The 26368-nt window shown below is 35.2% G+C and overlaps 1 protein-coding gene and 2 non-coding genes across 3 annotated transcripts; all 3 read right to left on the reverse strand.

Moving 5' to 3' along the window:
- Window positions 1–84: 84 nt before the first annotated feature.
- Window positions 85–7302, reverse strand: LOC113309903 (flavin-containing monooxygenase FMO GS-OX-like 4). Its single transcript, XM_026558421.1, has 7 exons — window positions 6553–7302; window positions 5965–6035; window positions 3878–4030; window positions 3678–3760; window positions 1047–1182; window positions 756–929; window positions 85–613 (listed from the first exon to the last, which is right to left on the reverse strand). Exons 1-7 carry the CDS (start codon window positions 7199–7201, stop codon window positions 422–424), a joined length of 1458 nt encoding a protein of 485 aa, XP_026414206.1. The 5' UTR covers window positions 7202–7302; the 3' UTR covers window positions 85–421.
- On the reverse strand, window positions 1985–2056 carry TRNAP-UGG. Its single transcript has one exon. It is a non-coding gene; the product is annotated as a tRNA-Pro (tRNA).
- TRNAP-UGG lies at window positions 2612–2683 on the reverse strand. Its single transcript has one exon. It is a non-coding gene; the product is annotated as a tRNA-Pro (tRNA).
- Window positions 7303–26368: the final 19066 nt, after the last annotated feature.

A 26368-nucleotide genomic window follows, 5' to 3' on the forward strand; every position in this document is an offset into this window, starting at 1 on the left:
GACAGGAAGAAAAGATAACCTGTGATTTGCTCCCAATGCACTTGCAGTTACATAACTCTTTAAGCCAGAAGTGATAGAAGTACATACAAAAAGACATCACTGAAATTGAAATGAAAATATAAGCAAATCAAATTATTAGCAATGTGGAATTTTCCCATGCTCTTTATAATGAGACATACCCAGTTTACGGGCGTGGAAATTTTCTCCTGGTCCGCAATACAGTTCCATACGGCACAGATGGATGGATACCTTTTCTTAGCCAGGGAGGAATAAGAAAATGCGTCTTGCTCGAGAATCAAGATTGACATTTACAGCAAAGAGTACCTGAATGTTTTGGGTATACGTCTAAGCCCATTTAAAATAAATCAATACAATATAACAGTGTATCATGCACAATGGGTGCGAGAAGGCAACGACGTTATCACACTGATGTTGGTATACACTGCCGGAAGTACTCATATGCTTCCAAAATTAAATGATTGGCTTCCCATTCATCGCGATAAGTTTCTGGTTGACTTCTCTTTTTCTTTGAAGCCTCGTAATACATAAGCTTTCTCCATTTTTCTGACGGTGTACACCCACACTGAGCAGCAAGCCAGTCACCATACTCGAACTGAATCGATGAAAAGAGAGAAATATTGTTATTTTATCACCATTTTAGCTTAAATTGGTACAAGGCCTTCATTCAAATTTTCAACAGATACAAGTTAAAAGTTTTCTAACTGACGAAGAGGATGAGTTTACTCAAAGTATACCTGATAGTCTGACATGTTATGAGTGAAACGTTTTGGTAAACCAGCAGCTTCAAGTTCCAAATAGAAGGCTTCTACATCTGCCATCATCTCTTCTTGAGATGGAAGTGAAATCCGACCAGATAAGACACCGGCAACCCACTTACTTTGTAATTCTGATAAAGGGAAAGGGATAACCTGGAAACAAGAGGCAATCATGAAACCACCTTTTACGAAATGTTGAACCAAAGCATCCACAGTGTCAGCAGAATAAGCATTCTGCTGGAGTCATTTCAAAAGGCGATCAACTCATACCTTCCATGGTAAACCAATAAAAGAAAGCCCTGGAGCCAACAATGGTGGGAAAACATGCTTATAAAGAGGTCCTACACGATTTTCATCCACAATCACAATATTATTGGTCTCTAGAAAAGGAAAGTGGTATTTGTACCTGGAAAATAAAAAACAACATAAAAATATGATTGTGATATTAAAAATCTATATCAAAATAAAATCATTACTCAAGATTTGATTGGTAACACAGTAGTTCATATTGATTATATGCTTCATTTGCTAATGGAGAGTTTTGCACATTTATGTTCCCATTAGAAGTCCATGAACTAAAAAAAGATTAGACATGGTAAAGCCAGGTTCAGTTAAGATATCTACTAACGGTCTCTTACAAAACACTGAGAAGACTTCGAAACAACATAAACACATAGCTGGACCCAATAGGTACTGACAAGTATCCTGTCTAACAGAACAATCATAATAGAACTTAATAACTTGCTAAAGGTGTCCACAATCTACACAACCATGGCACAATATGGATTATGCAGATGTTGCAAAAGGTAAAGTTATCAAATTATTTTGAAAAGAACAGCCACGATAATATGTTCTCAATGTCAAAGAGTTCATCTTTCTTTCTCCATCTTCATATCATTGATATAAAATATGAAGGTAGCCCAGCTGCCCAAGTGCACAAGCGAGTGATGCAAAGAATTGTTTTGAAGGGGAAATCATGAATAGGTCATTGGGTAATGAATGTCCTTTATTTCTATGTGGTTTCTAATTAAACTTAATTGGTGACTTAATAAAATGGTAAAAACCATGATCCATGAAGAACGTGCGGTGATAACATGATCTATGTCTCGTTTCTCGACCATCTTAATAGAAGAAAAAAGGTTAGGGGCATTCCGAGAATCAAACTCGGAACCTCTCGCACCCAAAGCGAGATAGATCAAAAAAGGTTAGGGGCATTCCGAGAATCGAACTCGGGACCTCTCACACCCAAAGCGAGAATCATACCACTAGACCAAATGCCCAGTTGTTAGAGAAAACAGAACTCATTTCTTTTCATTAGAATTAGAGATCCAACTGATCAAACTTTGGAATTCTAAAATCAGCATCTCAGACACATGATATTAATTTCCATCAAATCCAATGACTTCAAACCAGGGAACATAATGAAGGATATAGCTACAACAGCCAAGACAAAAGATAAAACTCATTACGTTCTGGCCAATGCATACAAAAGAGGAAGCATCTCTTCAATGATTCCGATCAGTTTTTCACTTTCTAATTGTCTATGGATTATATAAGTTAGGAAATGTCATAGATCAAACAGAAGACCCAGCCGTTCTTCAAACTATGCAACACAAGTAAATGTGTAACTTGCTCTTACTGGCAACAGTAGGGTTAAATTGACATCAGCTCAGACAAAAGATAAAACTCATTACGCTCTGGTCAATGCATTAAAAATGAGGAAGCATCCCTTCAATGATTCAGATCAGTATTTCACTTTCTTATTGTGCAAGGACAATAAAAGGAAATGTTATAGATCAAACAGAAATGACCCAACCCCTCTTCAAAAAGGGTTTGGGGGATTCCGAGAATCGAACTCGGGACCTCTCGCACCCAAAGCGAGAATCATACCACTAGACCAAATGCCCAATTGTTATAGAAAACACAACTAATTTATTATGATCAAAATTAGAGTTTCAATCTGATCACAGCTATCAGGCATCATCGAAATTTACAGGCTCGGATGATATACTAAGCACCATAAACAAGATGAGAACATTAATCAAATCTAACAGACTGGCACAACTATAGGATTCGGGAAAAGTAAGAAAAAAATTTCTGAGTAGGTGATGTACTTGAGCATTGTGTAGTGCCTCTTGGGTAATCGTACTAGAATGTTTAGGGAGATATGACTAGTTGGAATTGCTCCTTTATTGTTAAATTTATGACAGTGTTTAGTTTTAGTAAATATAATGGCTGACAGTGAATACAATGAGAATTTCAAGTTTGCATCATTTACTTCCTCCCTGTTCTACTGATAGTCCTTTGTGTTAGATGAGTATCAGATACAGATAGCCAGTTGAAATGGGTCAGTCACGTATGAAATGATCAAGAATGAAGACCCTCATGACCTATAACGAATTGAGTAGATGAATAAGATTCATGATCAGTTTCTGGACCCCAATATGATAGATATAAAATAGCCACACAAGTAGAATTAAAGTACTAGTAATTTGCAATAGACCACGTTAATTATATTGCTTTAGAGTAAGAATTTTACAACGTTTACCTTTTAGGTTTTCTGCCCTAGGTGTTGTTTCTTCCTCCAGATTCGTTTTCTGCTAGTATTCTTCTAGTCTTCTGCGTGTGTCGTCTACAAGAACTCTAGGTCCTTATTTATAGATGATATCTATGCTAAAACTAGTAATACACAGATTAGGTAATTCTCTCTATTTTTGTAACCTTCTAGGAATAGAACTCCTACTTTTTCCTTCTAGGAATAGAAATCTACTTCTAGAATTACTTGGAGAGTAATTCAGTTGTAATTTGGACATAGGTTTAGGGTATTCTAATGGGCCTATACCTAAAAAATGGATCAATTCAGCTATGTCAAATTGCCAAAGCAAGGGTGGTAAAACATACCCCGTACAATGTAGAATGACACCAGCAGTGACCGAGCTTCCATCTTGAAAAACCACTCTGCCATCATCATGGGCACTCTCTATCTGCACTGTTCAGTCTATAATTAGCAAGTCTCGTCAGCATCATTATGTCTAAACAATTTTTGAATATATCTGTTTTGAAACAAGCAGCTCAAACTTGCAACCAAAGAATTGGCTTACCATAGAATGAAGCCACATGTTTTCATGGCCTGGCAGCTTTGTAGGTACCCCTTCAGTGAGAGATCTTCCTGCAATATGAACTTCTTTCGCAACTTCAGCAATGTCCCTGGAGATGTCCTGACCACTAGCAGACGTTCCTATTACGACCACGACCTGTTAAGGGAAAGAAAAGTATAAACAAACTTAACTAAAGAAAGAAAGGATATGAGAGGATGACACAAATATCAATGACATTCAAGCATGTTCTCTTTGCTTTTCCCATAAAACTTGTTTAACTGCAACCAATATCTTCCCAACTTCTATGAAAAACATGGACAGATGTAAGAAAGAAGTGGTATTTCAAATTGCTGATTTTTGTAAGTCTACGGTGTTAAGTTTTCGTTTCAACAAACCAATTTGCAAAACTTCAAACTCTTAAATGTTAAGCCAAGCTAGCCACAGGTATAGTCAAAGCAATCCTTGGAATTGGACTTGCACAATGTAAAACATTCCACTTCAATCACTGAGAAAAGTTTAACAATTTTACTTAACTTCAGACATGGTCAAACCAATCCTTGAAATTTGACTCACACAATGGAAAGAATTCTGATTAAAAAATTATTGCTTCTTTTTTACTCTACGCTAAGGATTTAGTTTCTGCGGGTTACTAGTTTGAAGAAAAAATGAAGCTTCTCTTTAATAAAATATACTCCCTCCGTCCCACTAATAAGTGACCTAGTTACTTTTAGATTTTGTCCCACCATTAAGTGACCTATATCACTAAACAAGGAGATATTTCTAAAATTATCCTTTTAGTTGATTATAAGAAATATAAGAAATATGCATAATTTGATAGTCATGTTTATATTCGTTATGTTGGTGTTTTAAAATGCTTTTCAATGGTACGAAGTGTGCGAACATCCGTGCTGTAGTTTGAGAGATAAATCATTTCAAAATTTCACTATTTATTATCCATAAGGGTATAATTGTAAAAAGTGCTTAAAAATACTTTTCCTCTTGCTTGTCTTAAAAATTGTGCAAACTTGAACTAGGTCACTTCACTTAATATTGGGACGGAGGGAGTATATAAAAAAAAAAGAGGGATAGAGAGAAACGACGAAGCTTTATATCTAACTGAATTCTTTTATCAGAATAAATGAGGTTTTTATCAAAGAGGACACTTGCATTCTGTCTCAGAACAGCAACCTCCAGTGGCCTTTGAATATGGATATAGTACAATGACAGTGACCATCTGTTCTAAATAGTAAAAACTGCTAGCGAGAGGAGTAGCTATAATATGGACTTGGGTTTGCAGGTCCAACGGACTCGTAATTACCAAAAAGAAGTAAGAGATACACTCTCAGGTAAGCACTCTTTTCTTTTTCATTCCCTTGAAAAGACATAAATTTCAGAAATTGTTTTCTGGCAGCAGAAGGACAGACTATCAGCCTGCGCTCTTGGCAACACAACTCAGAAGAGGCAAAGTTAATGTCTACTTACATGCTTCGAATCATGTAGGAGTATCCTGCACATTAATGGCTATAAGGGTCTTGAGGAGGTGTCTTTTGTAATATTTATATAGCGGTGGACAGACGTCGAAGTAGAAAAACATTTCAAAAGATAAGCAGGATATAGAGTTATAATATAGACTTCTAGAGGTAGAAATGGTTCAAACTTGCCATCAAACTAAAGAAAACTACCTGAGTTAATAATACAAACTTTTGTTGTTAGGTTAATCCACCTTTGGTACTACATGAAAGACATAATTTGCTACAGAATGTCACTTTTCCCATGGAGTATGAACTACACGTTTAAGTTGATACTATCCTCCTCCTTGTCACCATTATATAAATAGCTTTTTTTTTCAAACCATTTTCTGTTTAGTTACGAATTTTACTTATGAACGTTACATCGTCTATCTTGTTTCCGAATATTGTTTCTAACGAATGACTTAGATCCATTACTTCGTCATCACAGAGTCACAAAACATCTAACTCTAGTGCTAATACTAAGGGAAGTTCTAGAGCATGCGTCTATCAACAAATACAAAAAATATTGTTCATTACACAAAACATATAGTATAAGAGTAAAAATAAATTGTTTCATACTTGATCACGAAATGGCTCAGGAACACGGTAATTGTGGCTATGCATTTGCTTTCCAGGCCATTCATCAATACCTATACAGAACACATACAACACATATGAATGAGGCACACAAAAGAAACATTCATGACCACTACATTTGTTGCTAAAGTTAATTAAGCTTAAGGACCAAATTAGAAGCACAATCATCCACCGTAGGTATATCTAAATTGAACACAGTTTCTGACATCACCAAGCTCAGAAATCATGTGGACCTTCAACACACTTCTGTTTCACCGAATCACTCTATCAAAGACAATGTCTACATAAAAACAGTGATACTGACTTTGGGTAAGCTTAGTCACTCAAGCTCTAATTTTCTTACACACATAAAGGGAAGCAGGCATATTGATGGCCATTTGCAGCAAAACAAGAAACAACAACAATCGAAGCTACTTCGCAAAATGTCATCCTTACACATTTGATACTTGTTTTACAGGACTATAAGATTCATGCTATCCTAGTTTTTGGAACATGCTTATAGTCTCGCATAATCCAATTGACCAACATTAGAATATTCAATAAACAAAGAACATGATAAAATTGCTATACCTGGAATTTCAGCAATATTTGGCTCGGTATAGTGACCATTACAAACAACCACACCATCAAAAACCTCATCCACAGCTTCTCCATCACCACCACCACCTCTCATTTTTTGAGCTGATCTAACCACCCATTTCTTCCCATCTTTATCATCATCTTTCAACAACCCAACATGAAACACCTCCGTTTCAAACCTAATCAACTCAGTAAGTTTAAAATCATTAGCAAAATCTTCCAAATAATTCAACACCTCTTTATGACCAGGATATCTTCGATTATCTCTCTGATCATTCCCATCTTTGGTTACAAATGGGTAATCTCGGAAACCCATCGATTCTCTTGGGAGATTTGTTCGAAGAGATTTGTATAGACTAGTATGGATTATATTACGAGATGGGTTTAATCCTAACGGATCGTCACTTTCGATGTTTGGATCGTAAACCCATGTTCCTCCGATTTGGTTACTGCGTTCGAAGACTACTGTTTTGTGACCTTCTCTGCGTAGCTCTCTAGCTGCAACTAAACCAGCAGCTCCAGCCCCGATCACTGCTACGTTTCTTGATGTTAGAGATGACGGAATTCGTGAATTCATTGTTGAGATGAGAGAATTTGAGAAGCCACGGATGTCACCACCACCATATGCTGGTGATGACATCTTTTAAGGTTTTCACTGTAATTAATAATTTAACAGGAGATTCCTTATTCTGCTGCAGATTTGTTAATTTAATGTTTTTTATTCCGATTGAATATGGGTGTCGTATCGACTGTGAATTTTTCTTTAACTGAGGTCTTTATTCTTTTTTCATCAGTAAAAGTTACTGCAACTTGTACCCCTGTCTGCTTAGGATCCCTTTGGCTCGTTTCTTATAGCCGATAGGCTAGCAAAGCATCATGTTTGACTGATGTAGCAGGATGTTGGAATTCAGCTTTTTGTAGGATTCATAGCTGATTTCTTGTAAAAATACTCTTTATCCAATAATAAAAGAAACAGAAAACAACAATAAGTATCGATAATAATAGGCCAATTGAACGATTATATCTAGTATTTTTATTCGATATCTCTGAATGCTAAGCATGAAGAGAATATATGATGTTTGAGCTTTGTTGATGACAACAACTTTAGAGTTTTCTTAGGTCTATGATTTCTTTCTTTCCAAATATTTCATAAGATCACAGACGGAATATCCCTAATTTCATTCAGGAATAGTTATTGTCACCATCCATACGATAAATTTGCATATATTATATTTGAATCTATCGACGAGTAGTAAAAGAAATAAGTTAAATCGAGTTGGTTGAGATATTAAATCCGAAAAACATAATAATTTCAGTAAATTATTATTACATTAGATATGACTGACCATGTTTTTTTTGTCTTCACTGGTTATAACTATAATGTGAAGATATATTAAAGCTCGAGTTAACTTCTTTTCCAAAAATTTGAATGACCAGTATATGGTTGATTTTGTTCTTCTAGTTGATATCCCAATGGTTGATTTTGTTCTTCTAGCCGATATCCCATTCGTAATTGGATTTGTGTATGAACTAAATAAATTGTTGTAGGATCGTTTTCGTCTGTTACGTCACTCATGCAATAGATATTAATATTGCTGGTTAAAATTCCATTGATTCTCCATTCTGAAAAAAGATAGATCATTGAATGACAGTGAATGCGTTTGTTGGCTTAAATAGTTAAATCTGGAGTACCAAGAGAAGTTATCACCTGAATAATGAAACTATGTATTCATTTTGAAAATCAAAAGATAAAGCTAACCTGTTACGTTGTAAAATATATGGATCTTGTTGTACATAACCATACTCTTGATCTTGAGTACCAAGTAAACACTAACAGAAATGTAAAATGAAATGACGAGAGTATCGGGTACACCACAATCTTTTTGTATCAACCTACTAAATGCATACCTAGTGTAATCTTACAGAAATAGTAAATACAAAGATATTACCTTAGCAAGGATTAACTCGGTACATAGCATAATTTCAAAACCGAACCAATTACAGGATCAAATACCAAGTGGATTAACGTACTAGTGTATTTACTTTAATTATAAAGATAACCAATATAATGCGGAAGTAAAGTAAATTACATAATACACAAGAGTTTGTTAAGGGGGGAGATTGTTTGGGAGAAAAACCCTGGGACCTAATCCATTTTTGAATACTCTCGTAATTAAGTTGTTATACAAATTAACTACTGCAAATTCGTACAGTTGAGACCAAGTCAACTACTCGTAATTACTTACTTCTTTCAGTGTCCTTGTGCTACAACCAATCTGGTCTACGCACTTGAATCCCAAGACTCCATTATCTTGAGTTACTTCACCTGTTGTGAAGACTTCTACTCTCAACTCCTTTGGATCGTAACTCCAAATACTAAACGAATAACCCCTTCCAGTAACCACCTCACTATATATCTCCCTAATCCGACAATGATTGTAGATAAAGTTGAGTGTAAAGGATCTTCGATTTGATCAATAATATAAACTCCAAATATGAAACCAAGAAAAAAAATATAGAAATAATAAATCACGGTGAAAAAGCTTTATCCAAGCTCTTAGAGCAAAGCTCGGTTGAGCCCACGAGTTTGATATCTCAAGCTTTTTTTCAATGTTAGATGGAACAAAACAATATCTTGATTTATAGTCTACTAAGTCAAGTCTCGTACTAGGCTAGAATTTGGTAGTTGAGTATCATATATCACCCTCGAAGACCGAAGATCGACGAAGACACTTGGAGAACTTCCATATCAGGTATGTGAATATTGAACAATTATATTTTACTCACTATCTTACCCATTCTAGCTTTTTGAGACAATGTCGTCTGACTTCTAATAGATTTACAAAAAAGAAGTTTCGGGTCAAGTTTGTCTTGTTAAAAATCTCAAAATATGAATCTAAGCAAAGATGTTCACCGATCCTTAACAACATCAGTACTAAACAGTTTGTTGTGTGAATTAATTATTTGTGGATCAATTGAAAATTTCCCACGCAAATGGTTCTGTCACGCGGGAATATTTCAAACATCATAAGAGAGAAACATTGAACTATCTGATATTTATGCTTAGGGTAGGTTGGCGAACCAATTAGAAACCCATATATATTTGAGTTTCAGAAATATTAGAGCGTTGGCGAACCAGTTCGCATACCGCAAGTTCAGATGGGGACAGTTCACAAACCGTTGTGAACTGAAATTTGAAAGTTGGTAGTAATGGCTAGCAATTGACAAACCCTGGTCCACTGATTTTGGTAGTCTTGTAGGGTTAACGAACCCGGTTCACGAATTTTTTCACCCTGACTCACGAACAAGCTCAACGGCTCACGAATCGTTGTACCAATCGTCCCTGTTGATTTCAGCAGATGCTCAAAGACTTATTTTTAAAATATGTTTAACATTCCTAGAATTCTCTTAAACATTTCTAAGACTTCATTGATCACTCAAACACTTATCTATGTGCATCATAATTAAATTCTTTAGTGCTTAAATGAATATCAAATTGCTTTAATCTTTGGAAGACTTGCCAAACCGAACAATCATTGTACACGGTTCCAGATTCGGTTCCTAGTGTATATTCTTCTATTGTATTTTCAAGATCTAAAATTGTTTGCTTGATTCTCAAGTTATCTTAGCTTGAATTCCAAGCAATTTTGGTCTTTGAAAACTATAAATAGAGATGCTCTTTCAACTGGGAAATTCAATCCCTAACACTTTGTGTCCTAATTGATTCTAGAGTCGTCCTCTGTAGACCTGGGTTTCCTCTGAGAAACATAATTAGGTATACGACTAAAAGACTTCACTTTCGGGATTCGTGAAGCCAGGTCCGACTATATTTACCTTGATAGTTCGTGTATTCTGATCTTGCTTTTCTATTATCGAGGTTTTTGTAATATCTTTTAGACAAGATAGATAGTAATCGCAAATTTTTCTTTGTCTCAGACTTTGTGATTCCTCAAGACAGATATCTGAAATCTGATCTTAATTGATCATTTGAAGATTGTTCTTGAGAGGTGGTTAAGAATCTAGGATGTTCTTCAGGACTTGTAAATTTCGGATATGTGAGGTTTGCTAGCATTGTCTATGGCAAACAAATTTTCTCACCTTAATATTTGATCTAAACGGAAATCAAATAGGATTATCCGTTAGAGGAAGATTGGTATCAAAAAGTCTTCACTTGGCTGAAGCAACTCTTAGGATATAAAGGACGTCAGCTAAGGGAATCAATTGCGTAAAGCCTTGCGAGGTTCAAGAGACTTAAGGGGTGCGACTGTAACTGAATCGCTTGGAGGGTGGACTCGATCTTAATTACAATCCAGTGCGAACTCTGATAGTAGGCTAGTGTCTGTAGCAGCTTAATACAGTTTGGCGTTTAAATATGGACGAGGTCCTGGGGTTTTTCTGCTATTGTGGTTCCCTCGTTACAAAACATCTGGTGTCTTGTGTTTTTTCGTTTTCACATTACATTGTTTATCTTTATAATTGGATTTATGCAAGTTGTACGTATTGAATCTTAGTAGATACGTCCATATAATTGTGATCGATTACGAGACTCGTTCTTGTAGAATTCATATCTTGAAATATAGATAACAATTTTAATTACTTGGCACAATTCTGATTGGATTATTTGGATACGACAAGATTGATCTTGGATTTTTGAGATCGTCCTTCTTAATAATCAAGTTCACAGATTCTTGTCTATACACATACTGATTGAGAAGAGGTTAGAGATATAAACTGTATATTGTCAAGGATCATTCAGTTGGTCTACTTGCAATGTATTAGGTTTTTTCCATACAGGTTGCCAAATGAAAAAGTTGGTGGTGTACTTGGTACCCCTGCGTTTTCAATTGGTATCAGAGAAGGAAAACATTATTAGACCTAATAAGTTTGTGTTTTAAGCGATATGTATTATGGACATGAGTGCAATCTTTATTAACATACCACCAGCCTTCGATGGCACAAATTACTTTCGGTGGAAAACTATTATGTGTTCCTTCTTACAAGCTCATGACATTCAGACATGGGTTCTTGTTGTAAGAGGATACAATACTCCAACGGTCGTAAAAGAATCTAATGCAGTTCCTAAAGGCATAAAAGCATCGGAGAAGAAGCTAATGCAGTTCCTAAAGGCACAGAAATATATATCAATGTTGAAATCAGTGTTGCTAAACACAACTCTGATGGATTGAATGATATTATCCATTCCATAAGCTAGGATCTTCAACATCATGTGTCTACGTGCACCAGATCAAAAGATGCTTGGGATGTCTTAGAAACAATATTTGAATGGAATTCCGTATAAAAGGAAGCACAATTTCGAAACCTAACTTCCGACTGAGAAAACCTCCGTATGGCCGACGAGGATTTGTTTGAGGAATATAATCACAAATTGTCGGAAATAGTGAACACTTGGCATTCATTAGGAAGACTATTCTTGAACGGGATATTATGATGAAATTCTGAGATCTTTACCAGCTCGATACGAGTGTAAGAAACATGCCATCACTGAAGGAAATGATCATACTACACTTTCCATAAGCACCATTGTTGGAAAGTTAAAGATCATTGACCATAAATAGCAAGCTAAAGATGATGAAAATATAGCCTTCAAAACACTTAAAAACACAAGAATAAATTCTTCCTAGACATTAAGACCTCTGAAAAATTCTTTATCGTTCCCGAACTCCTTGTCGTCAACAACCATTTGAACATAATGTTCATGAAGAAATGAGTCAATCCCAACAAACCTTCTTGACTGATGCGGAACCAGGGACTTCTGAATTTCAAGAATCCTTAAAACAATAGCCTTTATTTGTTGAATCTCCTTCCTTGTTTCCTTCAGCTCTTCAAGAACACTAGAAAACTTCTGAAGATTAGAGGGTATAGCCCTTGGTTTCTTCATATTCTTCATTTTTCTCTTCAAAGTTGTAAAGGAAGGAGACATATATTTTTCCTTCATGGTTGATGGCTTAACAATCATATTAACATCTTTTCCATCAGAAGACATGATGCTTTAAGTCTCCATACAAGTATGAAATTGTGAAAGAAATACACAAACAAATCTCAACAAGCAATGCTGTGATAATAAGAGTTTTCCAGGGAAGGAAAAATGAATGTTGGGTTACGGAACCTATACACAGAGTAGGATTCACGTGTGACCAATTCATAACCCTAAAGAAGGTAGAATTGTTGATTTTAAACCTCTTTTAATGAAAAAGGAAATTCTTTTGAATACCAATTTATGATATGAAAAGATCTACAAAATTCCAGAAAATAGCAACCAAAAAGATGAAAAAATTTCTTTCCCTAAAGCTTGAACTGTGCAAACTCTTGTCTCTTTGAAGTCAGGCACAAGAGACAAGACACACTTTCAACACAATTAAGCTGTGTCGGGGTGAACAATAATCTGTTCACCATACATGGAATTCTTAATAATCATTTTTCACAGATTGTTTAGACCTTGTTCTTTTCCGGAGAGGTCAAATTAATTCTTTAGAAATTAACTTTTTCGGAGAGGAATTAAGTTTTTTACTTACCTCAGGTGAATTAGACTTATGAACAAGTTTTAACTTGTTTGCTAATCGATTTGCTCTTCATTGAAGTTTATTGACATATCTTGTATATTTTATGTTTGTGCTAGGTCTCAACCCGTGCCGTAATGGCACGGGCAAGGATATGTGTTTCAAATGTATCCATCGATCCATGCATGTCGTAATTGTCTGAGAAGAATCGAACTGATCGATACAAGTATAAATGTTTTGAGGAGTTGGTTAATAAACATGTCCTTATTCTCGAATCTTTTAATATTGTGTATGTAAGTCATACAACTCTTTGGGACAAACATAGTTAATCGTTAGAGAAAATCCTATGGGTAGTAGAACATTACTTCGTTCACTACTTCAAAAAATATCATCAAAGGTCATTCACCAAACTTGTATAAAACAAAAAACACCTAAAATTACTTTAAAATCAATTAGATTAATCTTGCAAAATCTGTTAGCATTAAAATTTAATTTTTCTCTTTGATATAAATTGTTGGGTTCCCAATTTACATAGATTTGTATTTATTCATTTTCCTAAAATTTATAATAATATTTAATCCTTGATCCATTCTTTTCTTGTTTATTTACCTATTATCATGAACTATTTCTCAAGCATGCATAAGTACATGAAGTTGGGGAGAAATGACAAAAACAGAAATCATGATAAAAAAGGGGAATAAAGAGAGATGTGAGAAACTGAATCGATTACAATTAATTCACGTGTAGCCTTGCATAATCCCATGAAGTAGGGGATAAATAATGACAGAAACAAAAACCATGACAAAAAAGGGGAATAAAGAAAGATGTGAGAAACTTACTGATTACAATTAGTTCGCGTGTAGCCTTGTGTTTGGTCAATTTTTTTATAGGTTTCATTTTTCTTCCGGCCCCCTACTCGGCAAATCTTAAAATCACAACATTTTCTTTTTTGGAAAAATCTGGACTTTAGAAATTGTTTTCATTTTAAAAAATAATAAAAATAATAATTTGAAAACTAAACCAAATTAAAACAAAACAAAGAAAAATTAACCAAGGATGACTGAATAATTTACCTATCTTAGGATATCTTTTTTCACTCTACTACTACTACTTCTACTTCCACCACCTCATCGTCATCACTCCCCCAGTTTCACCAATACCCTCCACCATTATCCCCACCGCCGATCCACGACCACCACCCACCATCAAAACCACCATTAGTGCTTAATTTACCTATCTTAGGACCCATTTTTCACACTACTACCACTACTTATTCCACCACCACATTATCGTCACCACTCCACCAGTCTCACCAATACCAACCACCATTATCCCCACCACCATTAATGCTTACTGATATGGTTAATATCAAATAAATTTATTATATATTAACAAAAATATATTCATTTGATTAATTAAAGAAACATTTATTATGAAATATCAATTGAATATTTATTATTAAATTTTAATTAAACGTGATCATTTACAGCGGTCGATTTATTTTCTGCAAGTATAAATTGACCGTTCTTTATGTAGCCTAACTTGTCCAAACTTTGTTTTGTATTATGGAAATGTAATCAATTTTATTTTAATACTAAAAACCGTGATTTATTCGATCGGCACTATAAATAGCTGGGATCTCATTTGGGTGATCCAGCGGTCATGATCATATTGTCTTATATAATTTAGTATCCTCCTCAAAATATTTGTGTTTTATCCTTACCAGTTGTGCTAAAAACAGCCAACTACATCCATCATAATAAAATGTTTCCCATTTTGTAAAGAAAAACTATTATTCTCCACTGCTATTCACTAACATCCACCACCGTACGTAAAAACCAGCCACACCCACTATTTTTTTCCACCACCAGTAATGTTATCACCTCCACCACTCACAAATACCCGCCACTGTTTCCACCACCCACTGCTTCTTTCACTACCACCATTAAAAATTATTAATATAATTTTTAACCGGGTCACTGTAGTACAGTGGTAAAGTCATTGGGTGATGATACCAGTTACCTGAGTTCGAAACTCGCCAACACCAATTTCTTTACCGACTAATATATATATAATATGTACTTATTAGATTCATTAAATGAACATTTAATGTTACCACCTCCACCACTCACAAATACTCGCCACTGTTTCCACCACCCACTTCTTCTTTCACTACCATCATTAAAAATTATTAATATAGTTTTTAACAGGGGTCACTGTAGTACAGTGGTAAAGTCATTGTGTGATGATACCAGTTACCTGAGTTCGAACCTCGCCAGCACCGAATTATTTACCGATTAATATATATATATTTCTTAATAAACTTATTCATTAATAAAAATATGTATTTACTGGATTCATTAATGAACATTTATCATGAAAAAATAATTAATCATTCATCATGAGAAATTAATAAGACACTAATTAATAAAGTATTTATAATGGTTAGTTGAAAAAACCACGGCCGTAGATTTATCCCTCCTAGACAAATCTCGGCCGCTCTTTATCTAGCCTAACTTAGCCAAGCTTTGTTTTGTATTCTAGACTTGTAACACTTAGAGATCATGACCCGTAAAAGTTTATAAGAACATGTCAATGTGGAGGATGGTTCAAACACCATAGTTGAGCATGCTGCTAAACAGATTGAGGTACCTGAAACACATGAAATAGAATTTTCAGGAGACTGGAAAAAAATCCATTTTATCCTCCATAGTGGTTGACGAAGTTTCTCCACGAAGAATATCAAGATTGATGTACGTATTGCTACAATTATCAAAATCAATATTCTCACCAAGGAGTGCAACACTTGAATTTTCATCTTCATCTGAATCATAGTGATCAAACATCTCATCAAGAGTTGCAGCAAGACCTTTGTTCCTAGTGTATTTTCTACGATTTGGACACTCATTCTCAAAATGACCAAAACCTTTACACTTGAAGCACTATGGCATATCCTCATCATCAGTATCGACTGTGTCCCTGTTTTTAGATAGAGCACGGTCATGAGGTTTTACTAATGACCTGGATTTATCTCTTATGAACCGTTTACTTTTCTTCAAAAAGAGATCTCTAAACTGTCTTGTGATCAGTGAAACCGAGTTGTCAATATCTTCATCTGATGAATCAGTCTCAATAGGATCAACAACAGAGTTGCCAACACTTTTACTTTTGTCAAGAAATTTAGTGTTCTTTTGTACTTTGAAAGCAATATCCTTCCCAGATTTGGATGTATGCTCATGATCAAAGATCTTTAACTTCCCAACAAGAGTATTTCTGAATACATTATTAAGGTTATTTCCTTCGACGATGGCATGCTTCTTAGAATCGTATTTGGCTGGCAACGATCTGAGAATTTTCATCACAATGTCCTTTTCAGGAATAGTCTTATCCAACGCAAAAGATGCATTAACAATTTCAGACACTTTGTCATTAAACTCATCAAATGAATCTTCATCAGCCATACGAAGGTTTTCCCAATCAGAATTTGGGTTTTGAAGCCTAGCTTCTTTCCCAGAGGTATTTCCTTCGAATATAGTTTCCAAGATATCCCGGGCTTTTTTACACTTAGTGCACGTAGTCACATGGTGCTGAAGATCTTGGGTAATGGCATGGATGATAGCATTTAATCCATCACGCGCTTAAAGAAAGGCACGCATAGAAATTTTCTACCATAGATAATTCGAGCCTTCAAAGAGTGGTGGTACGTTTATAGAGATAGTGTTTCTGTCCATAGAGTCAGATTGCTACAAACACAGACTTATGAGGTCTTAAACGTGTTTGCCTTCTCTGATACCAATTGAAAAAGCGGGGTTCTAACAACCATACCCAATACTTCGTTCAGGCAATCTGTATGAACTAACTCCAGTATACTTCCAAGAGAATCAACTAGACAGTCAGACTCAATCAAGGAAAATACATCCAAGAGTTATATCTTTGTTTGTCAATGTAATCAACAAATCCAAACAGATAGAAATCCGCGAGCCTGATTATTATGAGAAACCACTTGAACGCTACCAAAGACTAATGTTCAAGTGCCAATCAATTCATATCAACAACTAAAGGTTGGATTATCTAATTGATTGAACTACGCACAACCTGTGATATTTCAATTATATAGAGAATATAATGCGGAAAAGAAATAACACAGACACCAGAAATTTTGTTAACGAGGAAACTACAAATGCAGAAAAAACCCGGGACCTAGTCCATATTTGAACACCACACTATATTAAGCCGCCACAGACACTAGCTTATTCCAAGTTAACTTCGGACTGGAATGTAGTTGAGCCCTAACCAATCTCACACTGATCAAGGTGCATTTGCGCTCTTTACGTCTCTGAATCCCAACAGGACTCCACGCACTTGATTCTGTTAGCTGATCTTACCCACAACTAAGAGTTGCTATGACCCAAAGTCAAAGACTTGATAAACCAATCTATCTCACACAGAAAAGTCTATTGAATAGATAAATCTGTCCCCCACAGATAAGCCTATGACTTTTATTCCTTCTTTTGATAAATCAAGGTGAACAGGAACCAATTGATATACTGGACTTATATTCCCGAAGAACGGCCTAGAAATATCAATCACCTCACAATAATCTTAATCGTATGGTAGTGAAACAAGATATTGTGGAATCACAAGCGATAAGACGAAGATGTTTGTGACTACTTTTTATCTTGCCTATCGGAGATTAAATCTCGATCAAATCTTAGAGAAGATAGTACTCAATACAATAGAACAAAGTAAGATCAGAACACTCAACTAAAGAGAAAATAGTTGGGTCTGGCTTCAAAATCCCGATGAAGTCTTTAAGTCGTTAACCTATAATGGTTTTAGAAAAACCTAGGTTATAGGAGAATCGACTCTAGCTTATACAACTAGTATCACACAGGAGGTGTGGGGATTAGGTTTCCCAGTTTCTAGAGTTATTTCTTATATAGTCTTCAAATCAGGGTTTGCAATCAATATTACCTTGGTAACAAAGCATTCAATATTCACCGTAAGATCAAACTTGATTAGATTCAAGCTAATATCTTTCAATCGTTAGATTGTCTTAGATTGTTACCCACAAATGAAATGTACCTTCATTTAGATAAGGGTAACCGTACCTAAACGTGTACACTTAGTTGGCTCAGCAATAGTTAACCGAAGTTAGCCATATGAACACTTTCATATCAACCTTGTTCATCTTAATTACAACTAGTTCAAATGACTCAAACTAAAGTAGTTCAAGAGTTGTTCAATTCTTTATATTCTCATAGAAGTATACAAGACACAATTGAAGCAAAATCGATTTTGATTCACTTGAATCAATTCATGAGCATTATAGCCACGGTTTCCAAAACATTGTATTCCTTAATTTATAAATGTATTTGTTCATGAACAAACCGATTTTAGAACTGAACCCATTCAAATATGCAAATGGGTACGCATACCTAAGTAGACGGACTTGGTCTGGGTTCGCCAGTATCCGAACGGGTTCGCATACTGTCGTTCACGACCAAACTCAGTTGAATTCCCAGACTTGAACTGTTAAGCCGGTATGCAGACGGGTACGCATACTAAGTTCCCGGACTTCAACTATTAAACCAGTACGCATACTATGGTTCCCAGACTTGGAATAACTTGCAACAATTAGCATACAAGTACGCATATTGTGTTATACCAATCAATGGTTAATTGTTTTAAACTCTATTTTAGTCATTGAAACATTCTTACAAGACGGGAATAACTCTCACACAAACTATTAGCTTCAAAGCAATTTTCAAGTGATCAATAGATCAATACGAAACATTCTAAGTCTACATCAAATGATTGTCGCACACAAATCATGTAAGATGTTACCAGGAAATTTTCACATGATCATCTTTTGACTTTCGTCAAGAATAAAAATGAACTTGGTTAAAGCGAAAGCTTACCGACACATATTTCGAGAAATATGTAAGCGAGTTAAACTCAGCTCGAAATATCATATGTGCATAAAGTAAAGTTTATATTGCTATACGACTTTTGTCTCAATAGGAGATAGAATGGAAATAGACTTCTGAGTGATAGATGAGTTCAAGTCTCCACATACCTTTTATTGATGAAGTTCCACAAGCTCCCCTTAGTAGTTCTTTGTCTTCAATCAATGAATTCCGTGAAGTCTAAAGCTCAACTACACATCCTATCCTAATCCGAGACGTAGCTATAAGTAGACTAGAAATCAAGACTTATAGTTTTGGTAACTAAACTTGACAAACAAGCTTGAGATAGCAACGCTTGCGAGTTCGACCGAGCATTTCTCTCACAATGTTTTTGTGTAGCTAAAACAAACTGTTGACGAGTGCACTGTTTTCTCTGAAACACTCTATTGTATCTCTCATTCCATACAAACCACATTTTAGTTAGTGAAATTTCCATAGGAACGAAGCTACTAGGATTTTTTATCCAAAGTTTACAAATATCAATGAGTTTCACTGCAAGGGTTAGATCTACAGCCAAACTGATTTAGCAAAAGGACAGTGAGAAAAAATGTTCTTGTTTCCTCCTCATCACACCCAATAGAACAAGAGGAAGGAATGTCCTTAACTGTTCTAAACAATCTAGAATTTGTTGACAGAACATTTTTTTAAAAAAATTATCCTTTGGGATATTTCAATGTTCCGTAATTAATTACTTTCAGAATTCATCTTGCATATTAAGATTATTCAAAATATTTACATGTAGTTTGTTATACATGGATTTTATTTTGAAATAACGAGGGTACCAAGTATACCACAACTTTTTCATATAAACCTATGCAAGTCATACCTTGTGTAACCTAATACAAACACGAACTGTCAAGAAGATTACTTAAACAAAATGTACACTTGGTATAAAACTTAAGTTCGAAACCGACCCAATCTATGAGACCAAACCAAATGTTGATTAAAATACAATTATATTTACTTTAATTATAAAGACTAAGAAGTATAATGAGGAAGTAAAGTAAATAACACGACACTCAAGATTTTGTGAACGAGGAAAATGCAAGGCAGAAAAACCCCAGGATGTAGTCCAGTTTTAAGTACTCTTAGAACTAAGCAGCTATACAAATTGACTACCACAACTTCTTATAGTTGAGACCAAGTAGTTAACTCCCAGTTACTTAGTTCTTTCAATATCTCTACGCCTACAACCAGTCTTACGCATGTGAATCCCAAGACATAATCCACTATCTCAAGTTGTTTCACCTGTTGTGAAGACTTCAGCAACTCAACTCCTTTGGATGGTAATCTGAAACAGTAAAGTACTAATTTGTATTATTAACCTCTCTATCAATCTCCTAGATAAACAAATTAATCAGAGATAAGTTGAGTACAAAGGTTCTTCCGTTTAAAGAATATAAAGTCCCTTGTCAGTTTATAGCTTACAAACTATCATACTAGATCTCAAAGACAAACACCTAGATAGATTTTCGATTATACAACAAGCTTTAAAGTTTATTTGAGATAAACAACTTGTTGTTGGATCCCAATAAATCAAATGTGCAAGAAATATATCACAAAGGTCAAAATACCAAAAAGAATATCTTCTTGTATTTAATCTCATTCATGTCCATCTTTTTTGCTAACCAGATAAGCCACCGATCTCAACCTGTCTCCTTTTATCTCGTTCGATTTAGGTTTGATAGCTGATTTATTTTCTTAATCGATTAGTTCTTTTTTTTGTGTGATATAGATTATGGTTTGTTTTGAAATTTTATTATTTAGGAATTGTTGTGTTCCTACGGAACAATTTTTTTTTAATTACTTGTAGTTTTACCGCTTTAAATACAATAATCAAGAAGAGTATGAAACTTGCAATGAGCGTATATGCAAATCGGTTTCCGGATTTAGATTCCGAACAATCAACCAGCGTCTCACAAATACCACAAAGGAATTCGTTCCCCTTAGGGAAATTCCCATGGAATTAACAAACTACTAAAAGTTTGTTCATTTTGCTCCCACTCTGGACTCAACATGCGGACTAACAAGAACCGCGCGTTTCATTTGAAACCGCGCGGACATAAAAAAAACTGCCAGCGGGTGAGAGAAACCGCGCGGATTGAGTTTACCTGCTGAAGGGTAATGTTAATCCGCCAGCGGGTGATTATCAAACGCCAACAGGTATATCTCAATTCAACCATCCAACAGCTCTTACTCTTTTCGCTATAAATTCAACTCATTTCAAACTTAAAATTCACACCTTCTACACCTCTACCTTTAAATTTCTCAATTTCATATCATCTCAATACCCTTTTCCCCTTGTTTTTCACGCACAACTACTCATACCATCCCAATCTATCAGAAAATTCCAAAAATCCTTTTTTCTAACAAATATGGCATCCCCCTTACAACAATCCCAACAACAAATGCAACAATCACAAGTAAGAACCACTAGAATTTGTGGTGTCAAGTATACGATGGATGAAGACGAATCAATTTGCATGAATTATATATTATTTATAGTAGATCAAATCAATGCTTGCTCACAAGAAAAGAATACTTTTTGTGGAAAGATTTTACAAAGATCTTGTGAAGAAACCGGTAACATCAATAGTCGTGATGCCGAAAAAATTTCTTATCGTTTTCATGAAATTAGCAAAGACGTTAGTGAATACGTAGCTTTGATCATGCAAATGTGGAGCTCCAAAAGAAGTGGTGAAACTGAACCGAATGTGGAACAAAAAAGTCGGGAAGAGGGGCAAAGATCATACAAAATTGGTTTCCAACATGAATCTTGTTTCAACATTCTGAAGGTTCTTAACAAGTTTAATCCATACTTGTTGGAAGGTAATCAAATGTCAGCAAGATCACCATATGGTCTAATCTCGCAGGATTTTCAGAATTATCGGCATGGTTCCTCACCGGAAGCAAACATATCTCTATATGCTGAATATCCATTTAGTCAGGAACAATACAACACCAATCTGTACGTTAACACCAACGTCAAGAGAAGAAGAGGAGGAGGTCAAAAAGCTGGAAAAGCATTGAGATATAACCAAAGAGAAAAAAAAGGAGGTTCAAACGAGTACAACTATTCTGAGCACAAGGAATTTGAGCTGAAGGTAGAAAAAGATAAAAGAAGAGACCGACCGTGGCATTGCAATAAGGCAACTTCGAAAAAGTCATATTTCGTAAGAACAACACTACATGGATTTTAAGATGAACAAGCTACTCTCCTTGAATACTTCAACAATGAATTCACGACAACTTGCTATATGGACTAGGGAAATGGATAAAGCGGAAAAACAATTCCCTTAACAACCTAGCCAGTATGAGAATGAGGAAGACAATGTCGATGATGCCTTGGAAGAAGACAAAGATGAATACCACCTTGATTAGTTATGTAACTAATTTTAATTTTTATCGGTTAACTTTAATTTAAATGTAATAGTTTAGTCAAAATTAATTAATGTAATTGCCTTAACTTATCAATTAATTTAAATAGACTCACTACATTACATCTAATTAAAATAAGCAATATTAAATTGAAAACACAACATCTATCAGCCTCGTCCTCAACAACCCTGGTTTGACGCCCCCGTACATCGTCTCTTCTTCCAATTACATCTCAAAGGTGCTTAGTCAGATCTTTCCTTATCTGTCCATAGAGTTGCCTGTTTTGGTTTCTGTTAGTGGAAAGTCTACATTCTCTTGCTGGATGTCCATGCTACACCACAATCTTCGATCTCAAATCTTTTTCTAGAAAACTAATTCAGGTTGGGTCACATCTGGTTTGCTCAATGACCATGATATACAGAATGATTCACGTTAGCATAATCTTTTTCATTTCTTGAAGATCAAAAAAGCGTGTCGGGCTAGCTATGATGACGAACTTCCTTTTCAGTATGCCAAAAGCGCGTTCAACATCCTTCCTCAATTTAATTTGTTGACCGTTAAAGTACTTTATATCCTTCACAGTTGTCGGTTCAAATCTTGTATGACTATAAGCTTGAACCAAATTTGACCATTCTGGATAAATCCCGTCTGCTAGATAATACCCCTGAGTGTAGTCATTTTTTACGGGGTCAAGTGGGGTCACTTGAACCCTCTAAAATTAGTTTGTTAGAGTACTTGGTAGTGAAGGTTATAGTTGTTGAACCCTCTCCAATTTTTTTGAGAAATCAATTGACCACCTAAATTTCTTTAGAAACCGACTTTTACTCACTTTTTAGAATTTTGTTTGCAAAAACCATTACTAGGATCATGTATCAGATGTTTTTACTTGATGTACAATGTATATATCTAGAATTGGTAAAATTTATAACAGTCCTGAAATTTCGGTCGGCCTTCAGCCACATCTATGCTACTACTTTGACCCCATTGACAAAATTTTCTAGGTCCGCCACTGCGACCCTTGATGGTAAAATTACAGTGCGGCGCTATCCCATGCTTAAGATCTTCAAACAATGGTGTATTATGCAAAACGATGGCATCGTTATTTGAACCCGTGAGTCCAAAAAAAAAACATGCCAAAACCAACAATCATAAGCAGCCGACGCTTCCAAAATTACAGTTGATTTTGGATAATGACTCTTATATTGACCTGCCTATTCAACCGGAAATGCATGCCAAGTCCAGTGCATGCAGTCAAGACTACCTAGCATTCCTGGAAAACTCCTCGTGGTGTTTTTGGCAGTGATGCTTTCAACATGTTCTTGAGTAAGCTTTCTTTAAGAAGTTGGACCAAAATGCTCGACTATTGTTTCGCAAAACAATTAGAAATACCTAAAAGCAGTTGTTTTGCCAATACAGACGTAGTCATCTGTTGAATCCGCTGGTATCCTGTAACATAGTATATAGAGGGTGGAAGAAACCTTTTATTCGGGACTAAATCCTCATACATGTCGTGCATCGTATTGATAATTAAATAAAGGTTTTACCTGACAAAGCTCGGCAATAACCTTTGCGTCAAGTTACGGCCCATGCAGAATCGACGCTGTAAATATTCATCTGAATAGACACATCTATGATTAAAATAATCATGCATTATCTTGTCGTGGTAAAAGTGTCGATCTCACCATCTTCTGGTCATAACTTCACGTGGTTCTGAAGGATTTGGTATTATTCGTGATTGTAATTGCAACATAAAATTTCTCCTCCTTCTATCTTGAATCACGTCTTCATCCATTTGACGCAAATACATTTCTTCCTCTTCTTCTTCTTAAGATGTATCTTTCTCGCAAGAACCAAAATCTGGATTCGTGGTTGAAAATTGAAAGCGATTGAAATTGCGAAAAAAATTGATTGGATGAAAGATTGTTGTGAATTTGAGAGATCAAGCTCGAGTAGTATTTATTGGGGTGGAAACACTAACCGTTCAGGTGACCGTTAAAAAATAGTCGTTCGTGGTCTAAAAAAAACCGCCACCGAATTATGTTTACCCGCCAATGGTTGTACTTAATCCGCACGTCTGATTTTAATCCTCCCAATGCATTTTCTTGCCCATAGTGGAAAAACATGTTTTCCGATCCACCTAGGTAAACGACTTTTTTTACCCTTGTATTTTCTTGTAACCCTTTCCTAAACTTTTTTTTTGTATTTTCTTTTTAGATAAAGAGTATTACATTAACTAGTGGGAAGCCTAACAAGTTAAGCTCCAATAACGTATTACTACATTAATTGAACAGGTCGCCGTGCTAGCCTACCAGCAAGCCCCGTGGATAACCTAACCACGAGAGCCGAAGCGAATGCGGGGCGGAGATTGTGTCACAAGGGGTAAGCTAACTCTACCATTCATGTTAATTCCTGCAATATTACGTCATTTTATTTTTCTACTTTTCTTTTTATCTTAAAATAAAAATAAAAATGGATGCATTATAACTGGGTTCATCAAGGACGAACACTCCAGAGTCACGGCATATCCCAACATCAAAACATACTGTCGTCATCATCGATGAAGGCTAACCAGGTAAGCCGCCGATCTCACATAAGTGTTATCTCCTTTTATCTCGTTCGATTTATGGTTGATAGTTGATTTATTTTCTTAAGCTATCGGTGTAGTGTCTTTTTTTTTCTTTTTTTTTTTTTAAGGAATTGTTGTGTTCCTATGTATCCTTAAGTAAAGTTTGAACATATTTTTTGTTTATAGATACAATAATCGAAAAGAGTAATAATGGAAAAGATGAAACTTGCAAGGAACCTATGTAAGATGGTCTACGACTTTAGATTTGGAACAATCAACCAGCGTCTCAAAACTACCATAAAGGAATTTCGTTCCCTTACTGTATGTTCTTGAAACCCTTCCTAAACCTCTTTTTGTATTTTATTTTCTGTTTTTTTTTTGTTCTTAGAATAAAAATGGATGTATTATTATTGTGTTCATCAATGACGAATACTCTAAAGTCACGGTAGATCCCAACATCAAGAACATACTGTCAGCGTCATCAATTGAGGATAAGTTTTTGGGTGAAGCGACCTAGCAGTTTGACAAGTCTCTTAAAAAACTCGTTAATAATTTGGAACATTTTAAGGTCTTCTTTCATCGCAACTTTTTTCACTAAATTGTTTGATTTTTGTTACTGTAATAGTTATTCATTAACTTGCAGTATGTTGTCTTCTTCAGGAACAACATGTTTAGAACTTATGTTGAACCATCTATAGCAACAGCTCTGGCTGGTTCCCTACTTGGGGTCCTTGCATGTAAAAGTTACTTGAGGGGAAAGAACAAAGGTCAGTTATCTATTATCCATTCTTTTATCCTAAGTTTCAAACTCTTCACCTGAGGTGTCTCTCTACCCTGTGGCACAAAAGAAAAAAAGTCTGATTTGAGTTTAAGTAATGATGTCTTGATTTAATATAATATTTATACGATTTAAGTTTCAAAAGATGAAATTCGTAAAATAGCAAACTAAGATTAATAATTATTCATCTTGATTTATTTGCATATAATATTTATATTTATGTATAAATTACTATCTTGCATGTATTTTAGAAATCAGTGATCCAGCATAAGGTTCGATTCATAAAAATTGAGATTGACTTTAACAACCTTGATTGTCATGAAAAGCATTTCTTCTTAATAACCTTGATTTTGTTTTCCTAGTATAGTTAGTTATCTGGGTATAGAGCATACTTCAAGTTTTGACCAGATCTTTTTGCAACTCCCATAGAGCTGAGCTACTTTACTTTAGATATCAAGTTCAAAACAAAATTTGATTATATAGATTATGCAGGAACTTTCTAAGAAAATATATATTCAATGTTCAATGGATGAATTGGTCCTTAATAAACATGACTAGTTTGAATTGGTACCCGAACATTCTAAACAGACACATAAAA

Source organism: Papaver somniferum, chromosome 9 (genome assembly GCF_003573695.1).
Source record: "Papaver somniferum cultivar HN1 chromosome 9, ASM357369v1, whole genome shotgun sequence".
NCBI classification, from domain to species: Eukaryota; Viridiplantae; Streptophyta; class Magnoliopsida; order Ranunculales; family Papaveraceae; genus Papaver; species Papaver somniferum.